Source organism: Chroicocephalus ridibundus, chromosome 10 (genome assembly GCF_963924245.1).
Source record: "Chroicocephalus ridibundus chromosome 10, bChrRid1.1, whole genome shotgun sequence".
In the NCBI taxonomy this organism is placed as follows: domain Eukaryota; kingdom Metazoa; phylum Chordata; class Aves; order Charadriiformes; family Laridae; genus Chroicocephalus; species Chroicocephalus ridibundus.
Window position 1 is genome coordinate 19,479,933 of NC_086293.1, and position 25,817 is coordinate 19,505,749.

The 25,817-nt window shown below is 44.8% G+C and overlaps 1 protein-coding gene across 1 annotated transcript; it reads left to right on the forward strand.

Moving 5' to 3' along the window:
* The first annotated feature begins 435 nt into the window (after window positions 1-435).
* On the forward strand, window positions 436-24,947 carry IHO1 (interactor of HORMAD1 1). The gene is made up of 8 exons (XM_063347957.1): window positions 436-574; window positions 2,470-2,629; window positions 9,962-10,124; window positions 11,484-11,641; window positions 13,505-13,553; window positions 14,220-14,307; window positions 21,759-21,862; window positions 22,654-24,947. The coding sequence occupies exons 2-8, from the start codon at window positions 2,574-2,576 to the stop codon at window positions 23,974-23,976; spliced, it is 1,941 nt and encodes a 646-aa protein (XP_063204027.1). The 5' UTR covers window positions 436-574; window positions 2,470-2,573; the 3' UTR covers window positions 23,977-24,947.
* Window positions 24,948-25,817: the final 870 nt, after the last annotated feature.

Consider the following 25,817-nt stretch of genomic DNA (forward strand, 5'->3'; position numbering starts at 1 on the left):
TTCCCACAGGAGCATCGCACGGACGGGATAAATCAGATGCTGAGTCATCGGCAAATTGACTTCCCTGCGTGCCAACTTCACAGCTTTCCCTGCAGCTGATGGGACACCCGTCGCTGCTTTTACCAAATTCAAGGCAAGAACTAGGAGATGCCAGAAGGTGAAGCCACAGCTCGGGAGCCTCTCGCTGTTGCGTGTCCCTGCTGCAGCGGTCTTTGTGGCAGCGCCGGTGCCCAGCCCGATGTGGCTGGTGGTCCCTGTGCCACAAGAGGTTTGCCCCTTTCTCGGCAGCACCTTGCCTCAGGCATGCAATTGCCTGGCACATCAACACAACACCGCACCCTTTGGTTTGGCTGTTCCACCCGAGAACAGAAACGTGTGACCTCTCCTAAAAGTGTGGATTTCTCATCCTTTTCTATCTATGCTTTTGGGCACAGGATCCCATCCAAATGAGGGGAGGAGAGCAGCCAGGACGATGGCCAAGGACATCTTGGGGTGGATGGATAGATCTTCAGGCAAAGGCATGAAGGCTCTGACCAGCCTTGAAGACTGACAAGTTATTAACTGAAGAGCTCCTGTGAGTTTATAATGAAATGTGCTACAAAGGAAAAAAAACAAAACTTGAGTGATGTACCAAGTATATTGCTGTCCATCTCCTGGCAGCTTCTGCTAATTTTTACTAAATGGAAGGCTTCAAGTATCTGGCCACACTCATAATGCTAGAAGAACAGTCTGTTACTTCAGATATAAGGAGAGCTACGAGCCAGTGCCTGGCAACGTGGCTAATCTCCCCGGAGTGTGTTATGGATGGGGGAGACTGGAACTAGAGGTAGCTGTCAGACCTATAATTAAAAAAATGTGTTTCCTTACAGAAATTTATTTCCGTTGTAAGGAGAGATGAAAATATAAAAATCTCATTTATCATATTCCACAAACTCGGTAGACGCTTAAACCAGAAAGCTCCATCCACACCAGAAATAGGAATAGCTCTATTTAATAACCTAAAATAACGTGCCGAGCCTTATCGCTGGTGCACAAAGCACCGGCAAATCCTTTCCTAAGGGCAGTGGAAGTGCTGTAAAGGGGTACAGGGCTCTGCAGTCTCTTCTGAAGGGAGTTCTGGGCCAACTTTCCAATTACGAGCAATAAAATGATGGAAAAATCACCATTTATGATGCAGCGCATTATCGGAACCTGGATGCTCAGCAAGGCTCTTGGCAGCAGCGCCGTGTACCGGGCTGTACAACGGAGCTGTAGGCAGTTCAGGAGCAGAACAAGGCTTTTGTTTACTCAACAAGCGCAATAGACATTAATGTTCCCATCAGCACCTGGAGGAAGGTTTGCCTTCCAGCCTACGGCTGCCTTGGACAGCCCGGCCATTATCCCATCCATGAAGCAGGAACACGATCTAGGCTGCGATTCCCCGCTCTGGTGCTAGAAAATCAGCCCGTTAGAGGCTCAGTCATGCAGCTGAGAGTTAACAAGCCGCCGTGGCAAATCCGGGCTATTTATACCAGCCCTAGCACTGTAGTGACAAGCAAAAACAACGCAGCAAAGTCACTTCAATAAGTTTTTTATGGGTAAAAGTCCAGAATATTATTTTTTTTTAAGTGAAAGCTTTATTTCTGTGGGATTTGATTAAGAAACCAGATATATACATCAAGAAAGACATTATTTTGACAGCTCTGAGCTCCAGGCTGCCTTTAATACTAGAGCCAAAAGAGCATAAAGGGGAATGTGAGTAACTCCCCTAATCTATCTGTGAATTTATATCAACCTTATTTCTACAGTGGTTTGGTGCTTATGGAGTATCTTCAGAACCAGAAACCAAACATTTTAACCAGTATTGAAATTGCTTTGAATTAAAGGAGAGAAAAATAGGCAAGTTAAGCACGCCCATTTTCCATTCCCGAAGACGGAGGCTACAGAAATACAAGGAAAAAAAATTCCAGTAAAACCATGTTTGAGAATATTTCTCTGGGGAGTGTTTAGATGAGGGGTTATTTTTGTCACGCTTCTAATGGGCGAAATTAAATCGTGCTGCGTTTCTGCGAGAGGTATTTACATGAGAGACCACACAGCCTCTGGACGTGAGGTACGTGGGCGCCGTGGCCGCCCTGTTCCCATGGGGGCTCGGGCCTCCTCCTCCTCCCCTGCCCCATGATGGCACCCTGTGACCCGGGGCTCTGGCTGGGCACCTGCCGTGGGCCTCATGGGGAGCACCTGGAGCTGTGGCTGATCCTGGGATCCATGTCCCTGGGGTGAGATCCAGGGACCCCCAGCCCCAGGGGTGGAATCCATGGAGAGACACTAGGCCCAGCCCTGGGGTGGCCATGTTGGCCAGGCCTGCACTTGGCCTGCAGGGCCGTGCCTCCCCCTGAGGCTCTCCCCACAGCGAGGGGGTACAGGGGGATGGTTCCCCCACCCCGACTGGGGCTTATCCTTCTCTCTTCATTTTCCCCTTCCCTGCAGAGGAGTGTGGCAGCATGGCCACCGTGGGGTAGGAGATGCCATGCACGCCGGGGACATGGTGAGGGCCAGGAGCTCCCAGCGAGGGTGTCAGCTGTGAAAAAAACATGAATCTTAACGTCTGGAATATCAAGGAGATGTTGAGCACGCCGACAGCCACCGGGTGAGCTTGCGCCATGAGGTGGGGAGGAAAGATTGTGAGGAAATCGTCTATAAAATTAGACATTTAGGGTGTTCGATAGTGATGAGGTGAAACACAGCTCTGTGGTTAATTACAGTCTGGTTAATGATGGTTAATTAGCCTACTCCATGATCCTGTTTGTGTCTGCGTTACTCACAGCCTGCCAGGCACCGCGATAGATCCACCATTGCCGGGAATTTAAAAACCAGCATCGTCTGAAAGCTGTGCTCTGGTTTATTCGGGGGAGTCCTGTGGCCTATCTACGTCTAATTAGATAAGTTAACTGTTCCCTCTCGCCTTGTGCAGAGGGTAGATGAAGTGAATTGTGATTTGCAATATTGTTACACGTTATGTAACTCTAAAATTATTCCATATCCTGCATTTATACACATGGCTTAATTTTTCTTCCCAGCAGAAGTCAAAGACTAGCTGGAACTCCCCACATCTACAATATATAGTAATACAGCAAATATTGTTTGGATCTAAGCATCTGGAGAGCAAATACATAACACTGGCTGCATTTTTTATAGCCGAGCATCGCCTTTTGCCTCACATGGCTAAAAAACAGAGCAAGGTTTATCCCTTGTTTGACTCTGGAGAAGCTAATTGATGAATTTGGTCCTCTGAGGCTCTGTTAGTTAAATAACTCACTTACATAACTAACTGTTGTTAAAATTCACAGTTTTAGTCATACTGTCTCTTTGGCCTGATGTTATCACAATGATGGATGATAATGAAAACATAATAGTAATTTCCTTGCCCATTATAAAAATACTTGTCGTATATATGAGAATTAATTGAATTTTGCACAGATGTGGGGGTCAAAGGGGAGCCAATTCAGAGAAAAACATATTTATATCTGTGATGGTTTTGTCTTTATAAATATGCATTGCATAATTCTATTGTCTTCTTGGTACCTGCAGATTTTTTTTTTGTTTGTTTTAATGTTTTTTTCCAATAAGTTGCTTCTAAGTAGTTTGAAAACCTGTGACTTACTTTCTGGTCAGAGACCAAGCAGGGGAAATTTAGAGAATAGATTGAAAAATACATAACATTATATATAATAATATATAATTATATTTTTATATTATGTATAAAATATGTAATATAGATTTTTTAAAAAATACATAAATCGTTCTGTGGAGTCATGCAATAGGAAAGCAAAAGAGTGGAATAAGTACAGGTGCTTATTTGGAAAGGGATCACTTGAATTCCATCCTCCTCCCAAGTATTCTGTCAGCTACAAAGTCTTCCCTTTTAACTCATTTATTAATGCAGGAAGAAAATACAGACAAGATTTTAACACCCACTCCTCAACATTCCACATTTTTTGCAAGTGAGTTCAAAAGGGTCAAACAGGGCATAAAATGTTATGAATATGCAGCTGCATTTTTGGAGGAGTTGAGAAGGGGGAGAAGGTTCTCAGGAGCAGAACTAACTTTTTCTGAAGGAAAAAAAAAGTTACTTGTAGGACCATGTGTGTGTTTTGAAATGGGGGAAAAAGGTGTTGATTACTTTTTTGCCAGCTCACTTCTGTTACTAGAATCCTTTCTCACCTCAGCAGGGTATGCCACATAATTCCCAGAATACTGTCTTTCAGGGAGCTTTAAAAATTAAACATAAAATCAGCATACAATCTAGGCAGGGTATGAATCATGCTGTGAGTTCTTTGCAAGTTTGAGTCAGGCTGTTACTTCTGAGAGCAGCTGCCACCAGGTCCCTAAGAGATGCAGAGCTCCAGTGACACAATACCCTTATGGCAGCGGTTCTGCAGAAGCCCAAGATTGCTCTGAGTTTTATTCATTATCTATCTGTCATACACGCATGTGTTTCTTCATAACCGCTAGCAGCCTGAGAAATAGGGTGGGGGAACCAAAGTCCCTGCTCTTCCTGGTTTTATGTGTGAATATTGACATAATAGAGATCCTAGAAATGCGGGAGAAGGCAGATTATCTAGTTGGACACCGTAATATCAGGGTCCCAATTATTTAAGAAGGTGGGAGGGGGTCACGTGGATAGAATGACAGCTATACGGTGGAGAAAATTTAGGATCAATCTAAGTGTATTGACAAACAACACAATTTTTGGGGATTGAAATGCCAGACTTCATTAGGGAAAGTGCTGCATTAGAGCGGTGCTGCTGCCTGCCCAGCCAGAAGGGCAGGTGAAGAAAGATCACAGAGGATGTGAGAACAGCAGCCGCAAAAGCAATGATGCTTCAATCAGCCTTTTATCGACCGGATAAGCGTCACCGGGGCGTGATGCTGAAAGTACATTTTCAGACACCATAAATACTTGCCTCAGACAGGGAACTCCCCAGGGAAGAGACGCATCTGCCTTGGTCCTGAGCATTCAGGGTATTACTCTTGTAGTGCTACTGTGAGAGTGACAGTGGTGAACCGGCATCAGCATCTCCGCAGGAGGAACAGAAGCCAAAAAATCACCAACTGTTTAATTTCAAAAAAGACACTGATATAGTAGTAAGGAAGCTCTTTAATATGAAATTAAACTGGACAGCCAAAAGGGTTAAATGCTTGCCTGAGGCATAGAGATTATTTAGACCTCGTGTTGAAACTCAGAACAAATGCATACCAGCTCTCAGATCGGATGCCAGAAGGATCAGTACTGGACTGGCATGGTAAAGACGACTACTGAAAACGAGAAGGCATCCTTCAAGAAATGAAAGACAATCACAAATAGAAAAATAGAAACCAATATGTTATGATTCTAAATTGGAGTTATGAGAATTTTCTTGTCCCATAAGAAAAGCATTAACTTGCTAAAGGCATAAAAGCTACTAATATACCTAATTCCAAAGACATCAGAAGCAGAAAGCCTGCCAGAGAGTACCTAAGGCTAATATATGATGAAAATATTAAAGACACATTCAAAAAGGATGCTGTAAGTTAAGGCGTACTTGGGCCATTACCCTCTATGGCTTATTTCTGCTATTGAGAAAAAACTTCCAAATTTAACAGCCTCACTCAATCCATTATCCCATGAAATTCCATCCCACATAGCAGGGTCACATATTTTGAAGTCTCCTTAAGGTCCCAGAATAAGCAGAAAATGAAGGAGACCGCCAGGACAAAGACTGAGAGAGCAGCCATAAAATTCCCAAGCCTTGGGGGAATGAGAAACTGGGGCTGTAAGTGCAGGCTGGAAGATGGCTTCAGACTGAGAGGGGCAAAAAAAACCCTGTCTCCAGATGTCTGATTCTTAACGTGGTCAGGGATACGTTTTGTTTAAGTAAACAGGGCTGCTCCATGGAAATCCCAATCTCCTCCTAAGAAAAAGGCCCTGCGACCAGCGACTGGCTCAGGACAAAGGGCTAACACGGTTTCCAAGGTGAGGAATGTCTGGGTAGTATTGAATCACAGCCAAATGAATAATGGAGTGGCTCATAGAAAGTAAAAATGACCTTGAGGAATTAAATCAAGACCAGAAGGACTTTGAGCCTGAAATCTGGAAACTGGAGGCAGTGTTTGAGCTGAATAACCAAGCGGGATTTCGTTGTGGTTAATGCATTAGGGTCGTTGCCAAAATATGTTTGTAGAAGTTCCTTTTAGGATATGGTGGAAGTGATGTGCAGCAAGCAGATCATGCTATTCCAGAGGACAGAAAGCAAGAAAAGTAATTTTATGCTGTGGCCATTTCCAGTGGAGCAAATGGCTGTAAGCTGCAATAGCAGCCAGAACTCCTTGATTTAAACTCCTCCAGGCCCCTGGATGCTGAAGTTCCTCTGCACCCAAAGCCAACACAGATCCTTGCTCATTTGCCAAACGCATTGGCAGGCAGCAAATAGTGACGATGAGAACAGCATAGCAGAGCTAGAGACAGTTCCTATAGATACAGACTAAAGCCAGGAGGAAGAGCAGGTGAACAGCAGCTCCCAGAATTTCAATTGGATTTGCAGTGATGCAGCCCTGGTCACTAAATGAGGAGGAGCAGAAAGGGCTGGGAGATTTTTTGGAGGGGAAGCAGGAGAAGAGGAACTTTGTGGCACTGATCTTACTTAAGATTACTACTAGGAGAGAAAGATCTCTTCTTCGGGAAAGAGGCTTTACTGCACTTTGAAGAGATGTCAGGAAGGCGTGAGCTTCACCCACAGTGCTTGGGAAGAAGAGGGCTGTTGGCACCGTTTCAGTGGGGATGACAGAACCACATAAAATCACTTACACCGGCACTGCGGATAAATGTTATTTTGCAAATTGTAGAAGATTGAGTGTGCTTTTCCAACTGACTCTTAAACCTCAGTGTTGGCGCCTAAGGATGGATCCAAACAACAGAGAAAATTACCAATTTTAAGAAAGACCAATGAGGCCTATGACAATTTAGAGTTATGAATTTTTAGCTTGTCAAAGCCCCTAGGAACATCTCTGGAACACAAGAAGAGGGTATTTATCGCATGCTGTGTTTCTCTCAGTGTGTTGTATCTGACAGCTATTTGGGGGCAAGGCAGAACCTTTGAATGAAAGGTGAACATTTGCATATGGTTGGGCTAAAATATTTGGAAGTGGAAATTGGAACTTAGAAAAATGAAAGAGGCTCCCAAAAGATCTAACTTCTCCTGCGGAGGGGGAATTCCCACTGACGACTGCGAAGAACTAGCTGACTCCCCAGATATGCAGGGGACTGGAGATTTTTTAGATCACACTCATATTACAGAAAGGGTTGGAGTTGCCAATATTGCAATACCCTGCATAAAGTTAGGTGGAAAACATAAACTGTTTGTTGATCAGCATTTTTTGGACCTGACAAGGACTTACAGTGGCATTTGTCTTACATATCTAAACCTGGTTTTGCTTTGGATCCACCTGATAGTGTAAATACCATAGGATCACTATGGACACAAATTCATGAATGATTTGGGGAATGGCTCATGTTAGCAGAAAGCTAAAAGTTCTCCTGAGATAAACTATTGCATCACCTAGGAGGGGCTACTAGCCAGGATTAAATATCTAGGATGTCTCCTCGCTGTATATAAGGAAGGGTTTATATTTAGGACGGAGCATGCGTCCCTGCAGCTCAGGCATCCTGAAGGGAATGGTCAGGTGGTTAGAAGAAGAGCTGTGGTTGTCTGATCGTGGATCTGATCACAGATCTGATCACGGTTGTCTGATCTCACTGTCACAGATTGGCCTGGGCCAAGGGTGGCCAGGATGATGTCTTGCCCAGATGGTCTTGTTAGTAAATTAATTGCCGTCACTGTTAAGCAAGGGAGAAAGAAACGTGTTGCTCAGGGGAATGAGTGTATTCAAGAGAGACATCTGTTTTGTGTACCACCCCCCCACCCCCCCGGCTAATTTGCAGAAGTACCATCATTCCAAAAACAACCACTGAGACAGTGGACTTAACACAGAAGAATTCAGCTCCAAAGCAGCCAACAGCTGCCTTTGGTCGTAGTGTCAGTGCAGAGTGAGCCTGGGAAGTCACTTGGCTCATAAGTCCTCTCAGCTCAATAGTCCTCAAAATACCAGTCATAAAACTCTTTTACAGGAATCTTGTACTTCAGGCATTAAGTAATGTGAAGGGACTGAGAAAATGCGCAGGTTATGGGATGTGATATTCGCCAGTTGTACCAGACGCTGTTAAAGGGGGGTTGGCAGGACAGTAAAACATTTAGGGATTATAAAAACGCTTCTTTAAACTAAGAGGGAGCTTTTTTGGCTAGAAGACAGGAGGATTTAGAAAACTGGTACAGGAGATGTGATACTCACATTGCAAGCAGGAGTCCTGCCCATGTGGGGTCATGGCAGCCCATGCACTCACATCTCTCCCTGACATGCTGGCTGTAGATTAAGAAATTTGTTATTTTTTTAAAGCTTAGCTGAGATGGAAGGAAGAAGTTGTTCTAGTAAAAGTTGTATTCAGATTTCTTTCTCAGTAGATTTGGGGTCCAGAGACAGATCAAGGGAGAATTTTTGAATTCGGACAGATTTATCAGGCTTTTTGAGAATCCAGAAACCCAGACCTCATCTATTTTTGCCTGCAGCTCAGTGTACGCCGTGAGCTCAATGCCAAAAGTATTAATACGATATTGTCACTGACACCACTATATAATGAAGAGGGAGACTGAGCAGTTCAAGCACTGCTACTAAATCCCTTCCCTGTTGTGCTTATGATGTTTGGGCTCTTTCCAAAACTGGGGATTAACCAAACACATCACTGCTAATAAATGTTGGGGTGATCATCTTTTTTTATACGCATAAATTAGTCTCCTGTTCCTTCTTCTTTACTTGTATGATTTGATATGGAAGGAAAACCTTGTGCAAAAGTGTCTTTCGTTAATTTCAGTCTGTAATTCCCAGTTCCAAAGGCAGCAGCACATCTCTCCATTTCGGTAGCTTAAAAGCCAGCAAGAACTGGGAGTATAAACCAGACTCCATCAGACCTTGTAGACATGGAGCAATGGAATAGCGATCATGTGAAAAACAAAAAAAATCTGTGTCTTTGCTAGCAAAAAATTGAAGCCAGTCTCTGACAGATTGAGAAGCGGTGCAGCTGTGCAGGGAAACCCTTGGCTGAGGGAAGCTGGTACCATGCCATGATCCTAGTCCATAAAGCGTTAGAAACCCTGTCTCCGAAGACAAGTAGAATCAGAGCAACATAGCACAAAATCAAGGCTAGTTGGAAAAGTTTATTTGGGTGATGCTCAGGGGAAAGAAGGGAACTTCTGAGTAGCATGTTATTATGTTTGAAATATTTTTAACAATTCAGATCTATTTGTCCAGCCATATGCTACCTATTTATTTGTTGTTCCAGTGTGTCAGACTGAAGGCATCTGGAGAATACATACTCAAGAAGTGTCAACTATCAGTCCAAAAGGTTTACTTTTTTGGAACTGCCTTCCAAATAAGCCCAGCAGCATCTGAGTTATAACAGAAACTATTATCCAGAGTAGTGAAAAGGGAGAGACCTGGCACTTGCTAGGAGCAAACCCCAAGGTGTCCCTTAAACTAAGACTGACTGACTAGGCAGGTAGGATGAACTGAGTTAGCTGGCCACTCCTGGTTTTGGTCTGTCTGCAGGACGTGCTGGAGAAACACCTTCCCCCCTGCAAGGGGAATGCAGAGCTAGGCACTGCATTCGTATGGATGTGGCAGTTTAAGATAAGCTTGTTGGCTTTGCGTGGCAAAACCATACACTGTTAAACATTATGCAGTTATAGGAAAGGTACCATCGGAGTGGAGAGTGAAAATGAACATGTTGGGGTGGGCCATGCTTGAACGGTTCCAGCAGGTCGTGTAGGGTGTTTTGTTTGGCTTTTTAATTGCTTGAGACTCATTCACAACCCTCTCTGCCTCATTTCAGGCCTAATAAGTTTTCTTCAATCCGGAGCAGCGCTCCTAGCGACTACTCGAGTTTGAGCGATTCTCAGTTGCTCTTCGGCTCCCAGTTCTGCCCGGAGAACGTACAGTTGGCAGCGGCGCCGCTGGAGCTGGGCACGCAGCTGGGACAGCACAACTCCCAGGACGTGAGTCTCGCTCCCATTCAGCCCTGTGCAGGCACACAGCCACCATTCAAAGTTAATGGAAAATGATGAAATCAGGTGGTAACATTTGCAAATGTTAGTAACTGCTGAAATCAAGTTATCTTCTTGATCCACGTACATATTTACTGTGGCTAGACAAAATATCAGCCTGGTTGGCTGAAAACCTAGTATTTGTAAGAGATTACTAACAATTATTGTTGAGGTAGGTATTATTTTCTTTAATTACATTTTTAAATTACTGAAATAATATGAAATTATCCTCAAGCTAATGTCTTTAGACCACCTAAGGTAAAATATTCCATCTATTCCTTCTGTGAAAAATACTTCATTAGCTTTCTGTGAGAATGACAGAGGTATTCAGTATTTACTTCCACCAACTGAAAATTACCTTGCTGTATTGTTGTTATGGCAGATGCTTGAATGATTTTGGATGAAGAGCTTCTATGCTCAGAATCGTTCTCCTACAGCACATGGTTTCTGATGTTACCAGCCTCACTAAAATAGTTCCTGCACTGCTAACAGACCTGAACAAAAGACGCCTGAGAGCAAAGATTAGGACAGAGCAGTGGTGCCAGCTGCTAGGCCTAGGCTGTCCTTCAGTTCCAGATCCTATCTGCTGTCCTCTGCATTTTGCTGGTGACCTTGTCCATTAACTGCAGCAGCTTTTCATCAGACACAAAAAAGGAAATTCACTCTTCACAATGAAAGAAGATAATTTAACGGAGTTTGCATTTTCTTATGTTCTAAGGAAAACGAATTTCCATTTTGGTCACACCATGTCTGGAAAGTCTGTAGAATGAAGAAGGTCTTTACAGCTTTCATATTAATATTAAATTTCTTGTTCTGATATGTATATTGAGGCATGTGAGAAACTGATCAACAGTCTGGAGATGTTGCTAGTTGGCAGCAAAATGATGTCATCCCCCAGGGACTTCAATAGGATTTTCTTTAAATTGGTGTACAGGGAGCTCCCACTGACATCTTTAACTTTTCCACAATTCCAGGAATGCTGGAATTAATTTTTAGTCTCTGTGATGAGCATACAGGAAAAAAATCTGCATACCTGATGATTGCAACCAACTGAAAATCCTCAAGATGAGAGAAAAGCCTGAATCTGGAGGAATTTGGGTTGGGTCTTAGTTCCACAGGGAGTCGATCTAACTAGGCACACTAAGTGAGCCATAATCTCATGAAAATTCTTAATCTCCTTGTCCAATCTGATCTGTCACGTCCAATCACTGTGATCTCTGTCTGCAAAACACTTGGTACACAAATGTTTTTTGCTAATTAATGTTCTGATTATTTTTATACTTCAACATTTCTCTTTCTTTTGTGCAACAGAGCGAGCCCAGTATTTTTACCAAATACCAGACAAAACCACAGTTATTTGATGAAGAAACAAAAGAAAAAGGTTCGCTTAATTTTGGTGCTGGAAGAGTGAAAAGTGTCTTTGAAAATTTCGAAGTAAATAAGAACAAAATAAAGGACAAATATGACCGGTATGTAGAAAATCCATTGGAAATTTTTTCTGTGCTAGTGGTTATCACTCCCTGCAGCTCCTTCTTCTCCTCTTAAAAATCATACATGACACATTTCTCCAAGAAAAGTATATTTTCAGGTTTTTAGATTATCTCTGATTGGAAAAAGTCACAGGATAAGAGAATAGGGTTTATTTGCAATGTGATTTATGTAACACACTCAGCCATAAGCCACAAGGAACAACAAAACCCTAACCTGAATTTACCTTTGTCCTTCTTTGTCTGATCAGCAGGGTTTTTTCTGTATTGATTCTCTGCAAAAGCCCACATTTCTCAAAATATTACAGGCTGTGTTGGGATTGATCAAAGGGGCTCTGAGGACAGCCTTTACATTTAGAACAGATGAGGAGATTGCCAAGCATACATGTGTGCAGTGGAAGATGGAATGATTAGACCTTTAAAATCTGCACATATCTCTAGAATTTTACTTGAATATAAAATTTTTATATATTATGGTTGTGGTAACAGACAAGTGTAATTTGCCAATGTAATTTGCATCTGATCTTTGTCAGATGTCAAGAATTAAATGTACATGTAGGTCCTAAAGGACTTTAGGGAATAAACTAACAGTTTTAAGCTCAAAAAAGAAAAATGGCAAACTCCTCAGTGCACCTATAAATAATTCTTAGCTCTGTACATTTTGTAATGTAACATCCAAAGTGAAACACATTTTTATTAAAAGCCTTTGATCAAATCAGGCTGTGTGTCTCCTCCTCTTCTGCAATGGGTACTATGCTTCTGATAATGCAGAATTTGATTCTCTAGTGCCTATTAGAGAAGAGGAGCATTTTTGTAAGTGAATTATGAGAAATTAACAAATAGTTTTAAATGTTTAGGCAGAACTCCTAATTATCCTTTATTGCTTCTTTAAATGAATTATGCTCCTTCCTACACTCCAGACTTACTCCCAGATTCGAAGCCTGTTTATAGAAATAGCTTTAATATCCTTACCAAGATAAACGTATGATTTATCAATTGTATCCCCCACAAGTTTGACTAATAAAATGAGTATCTTCCTTTCCATAAGGCTAGAAAAAGTTCAGAAGCCCTGCCTAATTCTCATAACTAGACTCTACCTGGCCTCCACCTTTTTGATTGTTGCAATTTGGATCACTAAATGATTGATTTAAAATTACCCGAATCTTCAGAGGGGAAACAGGTTATCACTTTGCTTAGCAACCGTCCTTGCGTTTTGGTTTGATAGGTTAATCATGAATATAGCCTGGTTCCTGATAGGCTCGTTCAACTTAAAAGGACGGATAACAGAAACCACAGGCATAATCTCGGGAGAAAAGGATTTGCAGCATTTGTTCTTCCTGGCTTGGGCTTTGTTGATGCTGAAGCTTTTCCCATCTTTTTCCCACAGTTATTTTAAGTCCAAATACAATACCCATGTATCCCAGCAACAGGCACGTCACCTCTGCCAAGGCTGGGTCCTTCCGGAACAGATAGCGCGCATATAACAGATAGTGGTAACACCCCAGCAGCTAATGGACAGTTGTGTAAATGCCAACTAAAACTTTTGAGAGAGGCACGAATGCTCAGCCAAAACCGAAAGAGTTAAAAAAAATAATAATGTATACTATATATGTGTATGTGTATATTTTTTTTTCTTACCCTACATAGCAGAATCCATGCTTTCCTTAAACAAGTAATGTGACTTCAAAGGGTTATGCCCCCTAAGTAAGCATTTCTGTGCTTACATTGCGCACTATGCTATGTCTTGAAGTGTTTCTTGTCTCATGTTTGCTGTGATATTTTAAATTTCTTTCTATTTCAGTAACTTACATATCTGTTTTATACTGGGGTGTTTTTTCATTTCAGTGAGGTTTTAAGCACCTTTATTTCCAGTATCAAAGACAGGCTTCAAGGGGTAAGTTAAATAAAATTCAGACTGCAAATTAACGAACAGTTAGAAATGCTAGAGAACATTCATCTTCTCTCATTTACTCTGCTGATATTAAAATTATTATGCTGTTTGTATTGAGCACTCAAATACTTTAAACCAACAATTGCCTTTTTTTTTGCGTATAGCATTGTCTTTGTGGCCTGGCCTTGGGGTCAAGGTCTTTAGGGCCTTGCCTCAGTGACAGCAGTGGAATTTCTCTGGGGCTCGGGAGCAGGAACAGGCTGTTGATGGCTGTCTGCAAATATCAATTCTCTTTTTCTTTTGCCTGAAGAAAGTAGTCTTCTCTCAGGATGAAGTAAATACAACGTGATCGTACTCTCTGAAGGCAAAGGACTCTCCCCCCACCCCACCCTTTTCATAATTACTTTGATTGTTATTATTGATGCTATTTTACAGATGAGTATCTCTATTTTGAAATCTGTTAGCATTTCATGAGCTCTTCGAGCCATTCCAGATCTCTGTTGGGGTTGCAACCAACAGCTGGATAAATTGTTTCATGCGACAGATAAATAACCATTTTCATGCTGTTTCATTCCATGAGTTGCAGTCGTTGTTCTGTGGCATTTGGGGCTGTGTTTTTCCAAAGAAAGGGCCGTGTATTAATTTTCTCATTTACCTTTGTTTTTGCAGCTGCATGCATGCTTGGACAAGTTTGGAGAAATGTTTGATTCAAGAAACAAATCCATTTTGGTTCACCTGGAAACCATTTCCAAGACACGTAAGTCCTTTCTGAATTTCTGTTAACAGCAGAGGGCACAGTCAAACTGCTGAATGTCAGCATGTTGTCTCCAAGCTGGGGTGAACTAGGCAAGTCATGCCACTCACAGCTGCTCTTTGTAAGGGAGAAGAGCAAATAAGACTTATCCATGGTATGAACCTGTCTGTTTTTCCATTCTTACTCTGTTATAGTCTCCTTTTCTCTGTTCTCTTGTGCTGAGTCAAAGAACTGGGGTGTTGAGTGCTTAGACACCATGCACGCATAGACAAATGCACCTCTATGCTTTTGTGTTCTGCCTAGAGTATGATCATTTTTAGACTATCTGGAGCACTAATGGAAAACACAGTAAAAATAACTTAGATATTTATATCCTGAGTATCCTGTTTCAGTTTTTAGGGCTTTCTCAGATTTTTCATGTGTTAGTTTGAAGTCTTCCATCATTCCTCTGTGCTTGAAGTGGTTATATTTTCGATATGAGAAAAACTAATACTGCTCATTTCTTAAGTAAGAAGCACATAGTGAAGCAAGCTATTGCCATGATTAAAAGGTGGACTCCCAAAAAAGCCAATAATGTAAAATACTTTTGAACAGCTCTGTCTCTGAAGTTGCTAGTCACAGCATCTTTACTGAGGGAAAGTGCTTCAGAGAAATTGTTTCTAATTTGGCTTAGATCTGAGCCTTTGAGAGTGCGTTAATTTTTAATGCTGGCATGATTTTTTATCAACACCCTGTCAGGACTCTGCTCAGTGCTTGCCCTGCCCTCTGGAAGAACGAGAGGCCAGCTCCAATACATGCAAGAAATGGGAAGTGAGTTACACCTTGTGACTTCAAGGTAGCAGACCCTCACAAAAGCACTATAATATCCACTGTGCGGTAAAACGTGGCTTCCACGATGCACAGCTTTGACAGATACCCTTTAAGCCCTCTCAGGCAAAAAGAGTGGAGTCTGGTGTATTCTGCTTGAGGTGGTGGTAGCCTGTACGTTTGAAATACCAATCTGTTTACACTAAGAACACTCCCTTGCTGTGCTTGGAAAGTGCTCGTGGTAGGACCTTAATGTAAGCAAGAATCTGTCTGCTTTGGCCAGCACAACAAGCTCCCTATTACGCATTTGCCCATGTCCTAATTACTTCAGTGCCTCAACTTGTCCACTCTGCAGCAGGACTTTGCCTAATTTCATATATCTCGTGTACAAAAAATGTTGTCACGGCACTGAAAATCAAATCTATTGTTCACGATTCCTCCTCTTCATTCCATACCATTTGCTCAGCTGTCCTGTTTATTCTCCGTACCCATTTTAAATAAATGTGCCTTGAATGAAATGAGAAACCTCCCAGAGGTGCCTGCTGCTAGATTTTCAAAGCAATTGAAAAGAAAAATTGGCACTTTCTGTAATGTATCATGCTGCAGAATGTTGAATATATAATGAAAATCATCACACGCTCCACAATGTTGTTCTTTTTATATTTCTGGGAAGGTTCATCTGTCACTGGTTAATTGCTGATAAACACTGCCATTTGACTGGTATCACAGTGATGGATAATTAAGTTCCCACTAAATAAATACCTACACTAGTGCCTTGAAAAGATCCCAACTGAGGCAATTTCTTTGAAAAATTGGTATACAATTCCTAAACTCAGGTGATAAAGAGCTAAATTCAGAGCTGATAAAGCACTGAATGCCAATGGCTGATGACACAGTACCTTGGGATGTGGGTGACACAGTAGAGACCCGGTTCGTCATTGGCAATGCAGGATTTCACACGTAGGAGAGGAATGCAGAAGATGAAGAGGCTTTCTTCAAGGAGAGAAGTAGAACACCAGGACATTCAAACAGCTCTGAAAAACAAAGAAAGGTGTAACTTGAAATCAAGTCTGTCTTCATAAAAAGCTTATAAGGAGTATCACAGGCTTCATTTATAGCAGTGGGTAGCAAGCACATTTGGCACAGACTATATAGCCACTGGGCGAGAACAAAACAGAAAATATTTTTCAAAATATATTTCCAAAGCATTTCCAAATGCTGTTGGGCTGGCATGCTCTATGCAGTAAGATTTAAAAAAAAAAAAATAAAATGTTCTCTTTTGAGTGTTTGTCCATATGTGCTTGCACACAGTGGCTAGAGCTGTGTCTGGCACTGGAGATGAGACGACGTTTGCCTCAGCAGCTTCCACAGAGGCACAGCCGCTCTGTTCCTTGCCCACATCTCGGTGTGCTGAGCACAGGGATGTAAAGCAGCAAACAGACCCTATGCTCTGCCACCTTATATAAGGTTTCTCTGGTTGACTTGCTTGCTCATCATTTGCTCTTTCCTTCTGGTTTCAGCTCCTGTAACTCATTTCTTTTTATATTTTTCTCATTTTCATTTATATACCACACTTCTATCAAAACTTTCTGGGTTTTTTTATACAAATCCCGATTTTCACGGCTCAGCCCTCTCTGAACTGCTTTGCTTTTCTGGTATCTGGTAATTCCAGCTGTGACAGCTCATAACAGCCATATCCTCCGCACCACCTTGACTTCATTGCAAATGAGAAGCATAGTCCCAGCCAGCAAACCACAGGCAAGCCTCTGATGTTCCTGCCAGCAAGGGTGACAAAATAACGTGAAATATGTCCCTTACAGAGGTACGAGCTGATGCAATTCTCTGACAAAATCCAGTGCCTAGTGGGCAGTTTTCAAACGTGACTTGCTTTGAGGCTCCTGAGGCCCAGTAGTTGCTGGCAAGGTTTCCAGGGGAATTTGCTGTGTTTACAACAGCGGGATTTGAGTTGTTAGCAGTGTGGTCCAGACTGGGACGCTCAGTCCAGACTCCCTTATGTTCTGTATGGGTTGAAAAGTCAAAAGGTTTAAAACCGATGAAGGAAATGCCTTTCCCATGCAGCTGCTCACTAGCTGTGCAGTGACTGTCAATGAAAATTATTGAGATGAGGGACTTACTTAACCAGACTCCAAAACACCTCGGCACGGATGGCGAGAGGATATGTGGTTGTCTTGGTGAATACTGAAACCCCTCAACACCACACTTCAGGGCTTGGGGCATTCTTTGCCGCAGAGCAGGCTGAGATCGGGGGCAACTCATCCCACAGTCCCCCAACGCAGGTGTCTTCTGCCGTGCTGTGGAAGGGGACCCAGGCGAAGCAGTCACAAACCTGCCAGCTGACTGCTCAGGCTATGTCCGAGCAGGATGCAGCCGTGCCAGCCCGAATGTTCACCCGCTGGCGCAGCACCGTTACTGCCCAGGGAGAAAACACAGCACTCTGCCGACCTCCATAGCTGCCTTCCCTGCTCGTGTCTCACCAGGTTTATACCACCTCCTCTTTCCCCTACTGAACCTGGGCACGGGGGAACCATCCTCCCTCCAAAGTGTTATTTAAAGCCTCTGCGCTGTCAGTGCCTATCTCAGGAGGAGTTCCATGGAGAATGATAGATAGGCATCAGAAGCAGTTGCTGTTTAATATTCCTAGGCTAGGAGGCTGATGCTTCCTCCCTTGGCTGCTCAGACAGTAGTTTTCAGCTGTTGGGAGTGCAGCTGCACCTGAGAGCAGGCTGATTTGCGGGGAACCCTCTGAAGCACAGGGTGGCAGACCTACCCCGAGGCCCTACAGCCTTTTATTTCATGCCAGATTTCACATTCCATACGTTATTAATGTAAACCAGTAGCATCCAAAGACAATGGTACAGCAAATCAAAACACAGCGATGTTCCAGGCTGTAAAAAATTGCTTCGTTTAGAGTAAAATACCTTAAGAGAGGCACAAGTCTGTGCACAAGCCACCCATTAACTGGGTAAAGATTTTCCCTCTATGATCAAGTTATTCAATAACTATCTGCTGCAGGGTTTATTTGAAGTAAACTTTCTCTGAAGCAGCCGTCCTTGATAATTTTCAAAGACAAGAGACTTGACTAACAGGGTCCTTGATCTGATCTAGTTTGGCCATCTCAGTGCCTGGTTTTTGAAGTCTAGATTAACGCTCATTTTTATTTTGTTTAATAGTGTTTGACAAGTCTGAACACTCCTCTGGTATGGAAGCCAGAGAAGGAAGAAGAGTGCCCCTCCCCTGTACCGAGGGGATTTTTTCTGCAGAGTACTCCTACACGTACAAATGAAGCGCATTCAAAAGCCTGGCTGTTGGTTGCTTGCCTGCAGCATGCTGTGCTGAGTCAAACGTATGTGCAGATCACAAGCCCCGTGGATGCAGTGCTATTTTTAGACTGAGGATACCATGTTGCAGAAGAACAGACAGACTAGGGAAATCAAAAGTTTTAAAAATAATTCTGAACTAAAATTAAGCGTACGGGGAAGAGCAGCAAGCCGAGGTAAGCTTGTTGGTGCTGGCCTTCCTATATCCTCACTGTGTGGAGCTGAAAGGTGATGAAGTGACGTGAAAGGAGTTTCCTCCTTCAGTCACTTCTCCTTTCTTCCTCTTTATAGGCTTGCAAGCCAGGAGGGGGCTGGCAGACTCCCAAAAACCTGCTCTCGGACTGCAGGTAGCCCTTAGGTTTAGCCAGGGAGATGCGAAGTCGAAAAGGCCCACTCAAACATTCACTCCACCGTCACAAACCCATTCTGCAAGCTACAGCTTTCCCCTGGTGATTTGTTAAAAAGTCTAAACCTCTCAGAGCAGAAGACTAAAAGCTTAAAAACAGCAGTGAGAGATCAGGGACAACTAAATTGCCTGCAACAGCAGAGAGCTTATTAGTTGAAATATGCGCAGGTAACCCTCAGAAATCAGCCACGCTCCTGCAGAGAACGAGGCAAAGCTGTGTGGTGACGGGCAGCCTGAAAAAATGAAGAAATTCCCCCCAAGCCTAGGTCCGGGAGGTGGTTTAACTCGATGCGTGTGAGGAAGACACATGAACAAGGCCACTACAGGGTGTCTTCTCCCAAATGACAGCAGTGTGCAGTCTGCCCAAGCATCGCTCCTTCGGAGGAAGGCGAATAAAGTTAAACGCACAGCCTGGCACAGGGGTTCCCTGCTGCCCGGAGATAGCTCTCGGCAAGCACCCCATCCCTCGAGCGGCAGCCCTGCCACGCTGCCGGAGCACCTCCAGCCCTCTGCCATCAAACACCTCGGGTCTGCGTGGCTGAATAAGCCCAACACTTTCAATCTCCTTTCGTAAGAGGAGATTATCATCTAAGCACTTAATTATCTGGTAGCTTTTCTCTGCACGTGTCCCAGTTCAGTCTCTTTTTTTTTTTTTTCTCCTCGCACATAGTTAGCCGGGACTGCGCACAGGCTTCCAGCCCCCCCGGGGTGCACAGCCGTTCCCATCAGCCAGAGCCTGTGCGCCACTGCACGCCACACTGCCCCATCGCACCTGTAGCCCCTGGTGCTGGCATTTGCGTCTTTGTGTCATCTGCTAATTGCCTAAATGCCCGCTGGCTTTTGCACCCAGGTGACTACAGCAGATTTGAAGCAGATTTGGCTCATGAGCAGGCCTTGAGGAGCACCTTCCAGAGCCGCCTTGTCCCCTCATGCCAACCCTCTCAAGACCTGATGTTTTCCCTTTAATCGAGGCTTATCCCACTTACTATTTCTCAACTTTTTTCATATTACTTACACTGAAATGCTTTGTTTGAATCTACAGAAAGTCCACTGCATTGCCTTCGTCTAAGAAGTCACCTATCTTATCCTAGTGTATTACACTAGTCTGGCAAAATCTGCCTTTTATAAAATCTTGTTCCATTTTATTCCATTTCCCTCCATGTCTTTGAGTACCCTTTACCTTAAGGTCTATTCTAAAACCTTGCACAATATGAGAACAAACTAGAAAGCCCATAATTGCTCAGATCTCATTCCTTTCTTCCTTCCCAAATGTACCTTTTTTAAACGTCCCTGGTTTTTTACAGAAACAAAGCCTGTACAGTCACTTTCTGCCTGCCTCTCCCTAATAGTTTTTAACTCTTTGACCAATTTCATCTAGAGTTTGACAGAAGGGCACAGCTCACTGAGACAATTAAGTCCCTGTAAGCTAAATGAAAATGGCCGGGCAGGAGGAGGAGAGCTCCTGAGTGCTCTGCGGCTCTGCAGCCTGGGAGCACACATCTCTGGGGCAAGAGGTGCTGCGCTGAAGAGCTGAGATAAGTACTCTGCGTGCAGGAATAGCTTCAGCCCGGCTCTCAGCTCCACTGACACCAAAGTCGATTAAACACGTTGGATCTGTAGCAAAAGAAGATTAATTAATTGCAGAGCTCTTGTAGCCACTTGTTGAAATGTAGGCTTGATTCTGATTTCCTCAGGTGTGCAGCACTAGTCCAGGACTCCAGAGTTTCAGTGATCCCGGCCCGTTGGCTTGGCAATGCTTTGTTTTAGCAGCAGGGCTTTGCATCCTGTTTTGTTCCAACCAGCCGATGTTCCACCCCAGCCACACCATCTGTACACACCTCCCTGCGCTGTTCACAGGAGAGACCGGACATGTTTAGCGAGCAGCTCTTTCGCTCCGTCCTAATTTATGATTTTAAAGGAAGACTTCCACAAGATTGCTAAAGATTTTTCACGTCCACATACGCTGCAAACTGTGTTCCCATGCTGTAGTGTATTAGGCACAGCAGTGATTCCTGTAAGAACAATTGCAGCTGCATGGGAGGAGTTATATTTTGTGCAATCGTATAACACAAATCCCTATTTTTGTATCAGTTTCTCAACAACCGAAGCCAAGAGCATCTTGCTTCAATTTAAAACCCTCCCAGGGGGTCCGTGCCCCCACAGGACACTGCCGGGGCCCCCGCTACCTTCCACCATTCCAGCTGCAGCTGCCCAAGCGCTGGGCGCAGCTCCCTGGTTCAGATGGTTTCTGACCCCATCTCTTCCTGTGCCCAGCAACTGGAAATCCCAATTCTTTGCACACTCCTTCCTAATTTCCCACTGTCCCTTCAGGCAGCTTTCCTTCAGTTACCAGCCTCCTGCCCATTTCCGTCATGTAGTCTCTGGTTGCACTTTTTCGCCATGAACCTCTTGCATCTCTCTGCTGTTATCAGCAATACTATCCTTCCCGTCACACGTTCAAGCTCCCATTTACCATCCTCTGGTTATGGAAATGGGTTGGTTATACTGGGGTGGGACAGCTATTTTGGGGTCCCCCTCCCCTGGCCATGCCTGTTGTGCAGTTGGCAGACAACTAAGTCTCGGCCTTCCTTGCATTGAGCCAAACAAGTTTTGTAGATTCACGTAGCCTTTTGTCTCCAGCTGCCATATTAATAGAGCACAGTAAATGAGGTTTGGCCTATACACAGCATCTTATAAATTTCAAGTGCTTTGCATTAAACATCTACCCTATTGTTCATCGCTTGGGGCACGGGGAGATCTCAGCGGGTGAATCACTATGGTTGCACAGCACAGTGAAGTATTTCATGCCAAGCCGTGGAGGAGGTAGCAATAGTATTGATAGTACTTTATTCACATTTACAAATGAAAGACCAAATGTGTTTTTTATTGATTTCCCTGTTTAGTGCAAGATGCTCTTCAAAGTCACTGTGGCTCGGTGCTGAAAGCTCTGACAGATAAAAGCCAAATGGAGCAGGCGCTGCTGGAGATGGAGAGGAAACTTGCAGTCGTAAGTGCAGAAATTAATCTTTTATTCTGAATCCTCGTTCTGAATTTCTCCCGCTTCTTCAAAATATTAACTGAATATTAAATTGCCTTCGAATGGTGGATTATAAAGTAGACTGCTCCCATTATAATGAAGGGGGAAAGACATATTAAAATGCTAATTCTAGGCTAGATACTGACTGATGCTTACCCAAGTGCTGGCTAACAGTGCTGTAAGCTCTGATGAAAAACTGGTCAATAAGAGGGGAGCCCAACAGTCCCCTGTCATGGCAGGACACGACGGAGCCATTCCTCACGCTGGCACATGCCTTCGCTGGAGGAGGTGGTGCAGTGTGTGCCCGCGAGGGGAAAGCATCTCACAGAAGTGCAGTGCCTTGTCCCTTCAGCTGGATGATTTCCCAGGGAGAGGAAAAAAAGACATGAAAAAAGAACAAGTGGGTGTCAAGAGAGACAAAAGAATGAACTGCCAGAGACCTCCTGAACAGGTTTAGTTTCTCCAAAGGCAGGAATTGGTTTTGGCAATGATGTGTCATGCCAGTGTGTGAGAAGGCAGTGCCCCTGGGAGAGCGGACACCCAGTGGGTTAGGGGTACCCCCCAATCCCAAACCTCTCACTTGTGTGGGACGGTTTGAGAACACGTATTACACAGGGAGACACAAATTGCTGATCTTTGGGTTGACACCCAACTTAAGCGGTCTAGCTGACACATAGTGCCTGAAGTTTCTTGTTTGAATGCTGTTATTGCACCTTTTAATGTGTTGCTTACTGCTTCTGCTCTGCTTGTTGCTTCCCCAGAAAGATGTGGAGATTTTGGATGTGAAATCCAGTGTCCAGTCGCTGAAGGAGGGTCTGGAGTCGCTGCCAGCTCAGCTGAAGGATCAGCACCTGAAGCTGTGTGAAGAACTAGGCTTCCTGAAGCTTCCTAACACCTTAGCAGAGCTGCACACATTCATTTCTAGTGCCAGACTCCCCCCTCACATGGCAGATAACTCTTCCCAGACCTCCCCTGGCCCATGCCAGGACCGTGCTCCGGGCAAGGAGAAGGCATGCTGGCCATGCTGCCAAGGCAGGGGGGTTTGCGGCTCCTCGGGTCAGTCTCAGCCCCCCTGCATGGCAGCGGGGGAGCAGCAGGTAGACTCCCCCATGAGGAACCAGGTCACTGGGGGTGGTGCACCTCAGGGTGACCCAAACACAGCTTTGGGAGGGAACGTCGGCCCCATTGCTACAGCAGGGTGTAGCAGAGAAAACACCTCTTTGCAGGAGGTGAAAGATGGTTTGGAAACGCAGAGCTGTTTCAACCATCCTTGCGTGTGCTGCGCTAACAGTCACTTTTTGGGGGATAGTCAGAAGAAACACAGCCCTGTACCACAGGAGGTGCCTCTACCAACTCCACTGAGGAAGGCGGTCAGGAGAGGCACCAGAGGATTTGAAGCCGTGACAAGGTCACAACTGAGGCAGCCTCAAGTTTGTCACCTTTCTGTAAGAAAAGATATGCCTGGGCGAAGAGACAGTAGCTGGGCTGCAGACCGTGAGGTGGAGAATGCAGCTGTAGGGAACAAAGCAAAGCAGAGGCCGGGAAGGATCCCCTGGAATAAAGCAATGGGGAGGAAGAAACCGTGCCCCGCTGTGAGAAAAGGCGAGCTCTCTCGTTGTGCTGATGGTGGGCTGAAGCAAAGGAAGGCAAATGGGATGATTGAGTTGGAAAGCTCCAGAAAAAATTGCTTTCCCAAACACATGGTTGCTCTCAATTTAGGAAGCTGTAACCCAGTTTCTGCAGCTCCCCAGCAGCAGGTCCTCAGCAGCGCTCAGACGAGGCTTACAAAGAGTTTCCCACCAGTGCCGTGCTCCAATAAAAGCCTGCAACAGCTTGCAGACAAAAGAAAGAGAAGTTTAGAAATTAAAAAAAGAGTGAATTTTTCCAGCATAAAAAGGAATCTCTGGGATTCCTCTCCCCAGGACAATATATTTTCCCTCTGTAGCACAACAGGTGAAAACCAGATGAGCTGCTTCAGTCTCCGAAGCCCTGCAGGCTCCAAGAAACCACGTCCTGTCAATACACTGGCTCAGCAGAATACGGCCTGTTGCTCTTTAGTTTTTGATAGCGATTATTCCGATTAAGGGGTTTTGTTCCATGGTTGGAGTCCTCAGCGCAGGCTTGGCCCTCTCAGTCACGGTTTATTCCTCGAGGTGTGTTACCGACCTAGCCAGAGACGAGGCTCGTGCCCGGACGCTTGAAAGTGTTATTGCCCGCTTTGATATGTTGTACGGGACTGCGTGGGACCTGAGGGGAAGCCCTACCGCCGTAGCGTGGAAAGCCGATGGGATCTCTATTACTTTACCACCCTGCTCCCAGCAGAGACGCCATGGGCTCCAATTACCGTCTTATTTACGCAGCGTAGAAGTACCTGCAGAGCCCGCCGAGACGTTCACCGGGGAGGAGAGGGCTGGCAGAGCACAGAGGCGCAGCTCAATCAGATTTAGCACCGAGATCTACTTGACTTTTCAATGAGACAGGTGTAATAATATCTCTGTGGCCAGAGGCTTTACTCTGTCTCTCGCTCGTAGTCTCTGTGTTGGTTTTGTACGTCTAAAAGTTCTGGTTTTTAGCTCCCTGGGCAGTAGTAGTGTTGTTCGGTTTGATTTTGGTAAGGTTCAGGTTTGTCCCAGGAGCTGTTTGTGAGCTTTGGACAAGGGACAAGTTTGGCTGAGGAAAGCAGAGTCCCAACATCTCAGGTTTATGGACTGTTGTGTTTCTTCTCCTTTTAGGCTGAAATTTCTTGGTTTCAGAAAATTCAGGAAATTTAGTTTCTACTTTATTTGTCTCTCATATCTCTTGGCTAACCAAGCAATTCTCCAACACGCTTTTCAAGGGCAGCGGTTCTCAAAGAGAAGCTGAAAGATGTGACGTTCAAATTCAGCCAATGAAATCACCGATGGATATTTCTCATCCTTTAGAAACCTGCGCCTCTCTGGTGAGGAGGCGCTCCAAAATTTTCAATTCAGAAAGGACCAGCCCTCTCACCTAAATCTGGTGTTATACAGCAGCCCCAATTCCCACAGAGCAACTCTTTCCAGGGTACCCAGCTCTGACTGTCAGCAGCTTCCGCTGCTTCAGGTGTTTGTATCACGTTGGATTTTTGATCTGAGATGTTACTGGCAAAAGAAACATTTTGGTGTTGACGAAACACGTCTGTTGCCACGAATCCAACTGGTCTGGCTTTGTCATCCCGAGGGGGAAGACTGGGATCCTTTTTTCCTGGCTTTAATAAACTCATTGTGTCTTCACAAAACTCTGGTGTCTTTGTATTGGTTTTTTGGGAGAGGCAAGATCCTGTTTCAGTGGGTGAGCAAGCAGCTGCTCTTTAGATGTTTAACTCCCCTGGAACTGGGAGGATTAGTTTTTTCAGCTCCTCTCTGATGTTTAAAGACGGAAACCTCCGCCCTTCCAGTTTAACATTGGTTCGGTGGCATTAATTAGCAAGGAGAAGGTGGCGGGGGCAGGCACAGGGAGCTCCCAGAGCCTTGGGACCCCCCAGGTCAGCAGAGGGGCCGGGTGACGGCCGCTGGTGGCAGCAGCCGTTCATTTCCCCTGCCCGCTATCCCCAGCATGCCCAGTACAGCCTTTGCTGGGCAAACCCTGCTCCATGGGACTCGCCACCCCCTGTGTTTGGGGGTCAGCGGGGCCGGGCGCAGGCCCCTGCGCAGCCCCCTGCTCGACGCTCACCCCAGCTGCGTCGCCGCCAGCTCGGCAGCTCATGGCTGAGCTTGGAGGGACCTCTGGAGGTGTCTGCCGCAAGCCCCTGTGCCGAGCCGGAGCAGGCCCCGGCACCCCAAGGATGGTGTGCCCGTGCCGTGGAGTGCAATGCAGGGCCGCCATGGGGACCCTCGCAGCCCCCCCACCCCATGCACGCGATGGCATACAGCAGTGTCACAAATAAAATCGCTGGAGAAAGGAGGTG

Coding starts and splice junctions, on each gene's coding strand:
- IHO1 (XM_063347957.1), top strand. CDS start 2,574: ATGAATCTTAACGTCTGGAATATCAAGGAGATGTTGAGCACGCCGACA. Junction 2,630..9,961: donor AGCACGCCGACAGCCACCGG/GTGAGCTTGCGC, acceptor GCCTCATTTCAG/GCCTAATAAGTTTTCTTCAA. Junction 11,642..13,504: donor ATAAAGGACAAATATGACCG/GTATGTAGAAAA, acceptor TTTTCATTTCAG/TGAGGTTTTAAGCACCTTTA.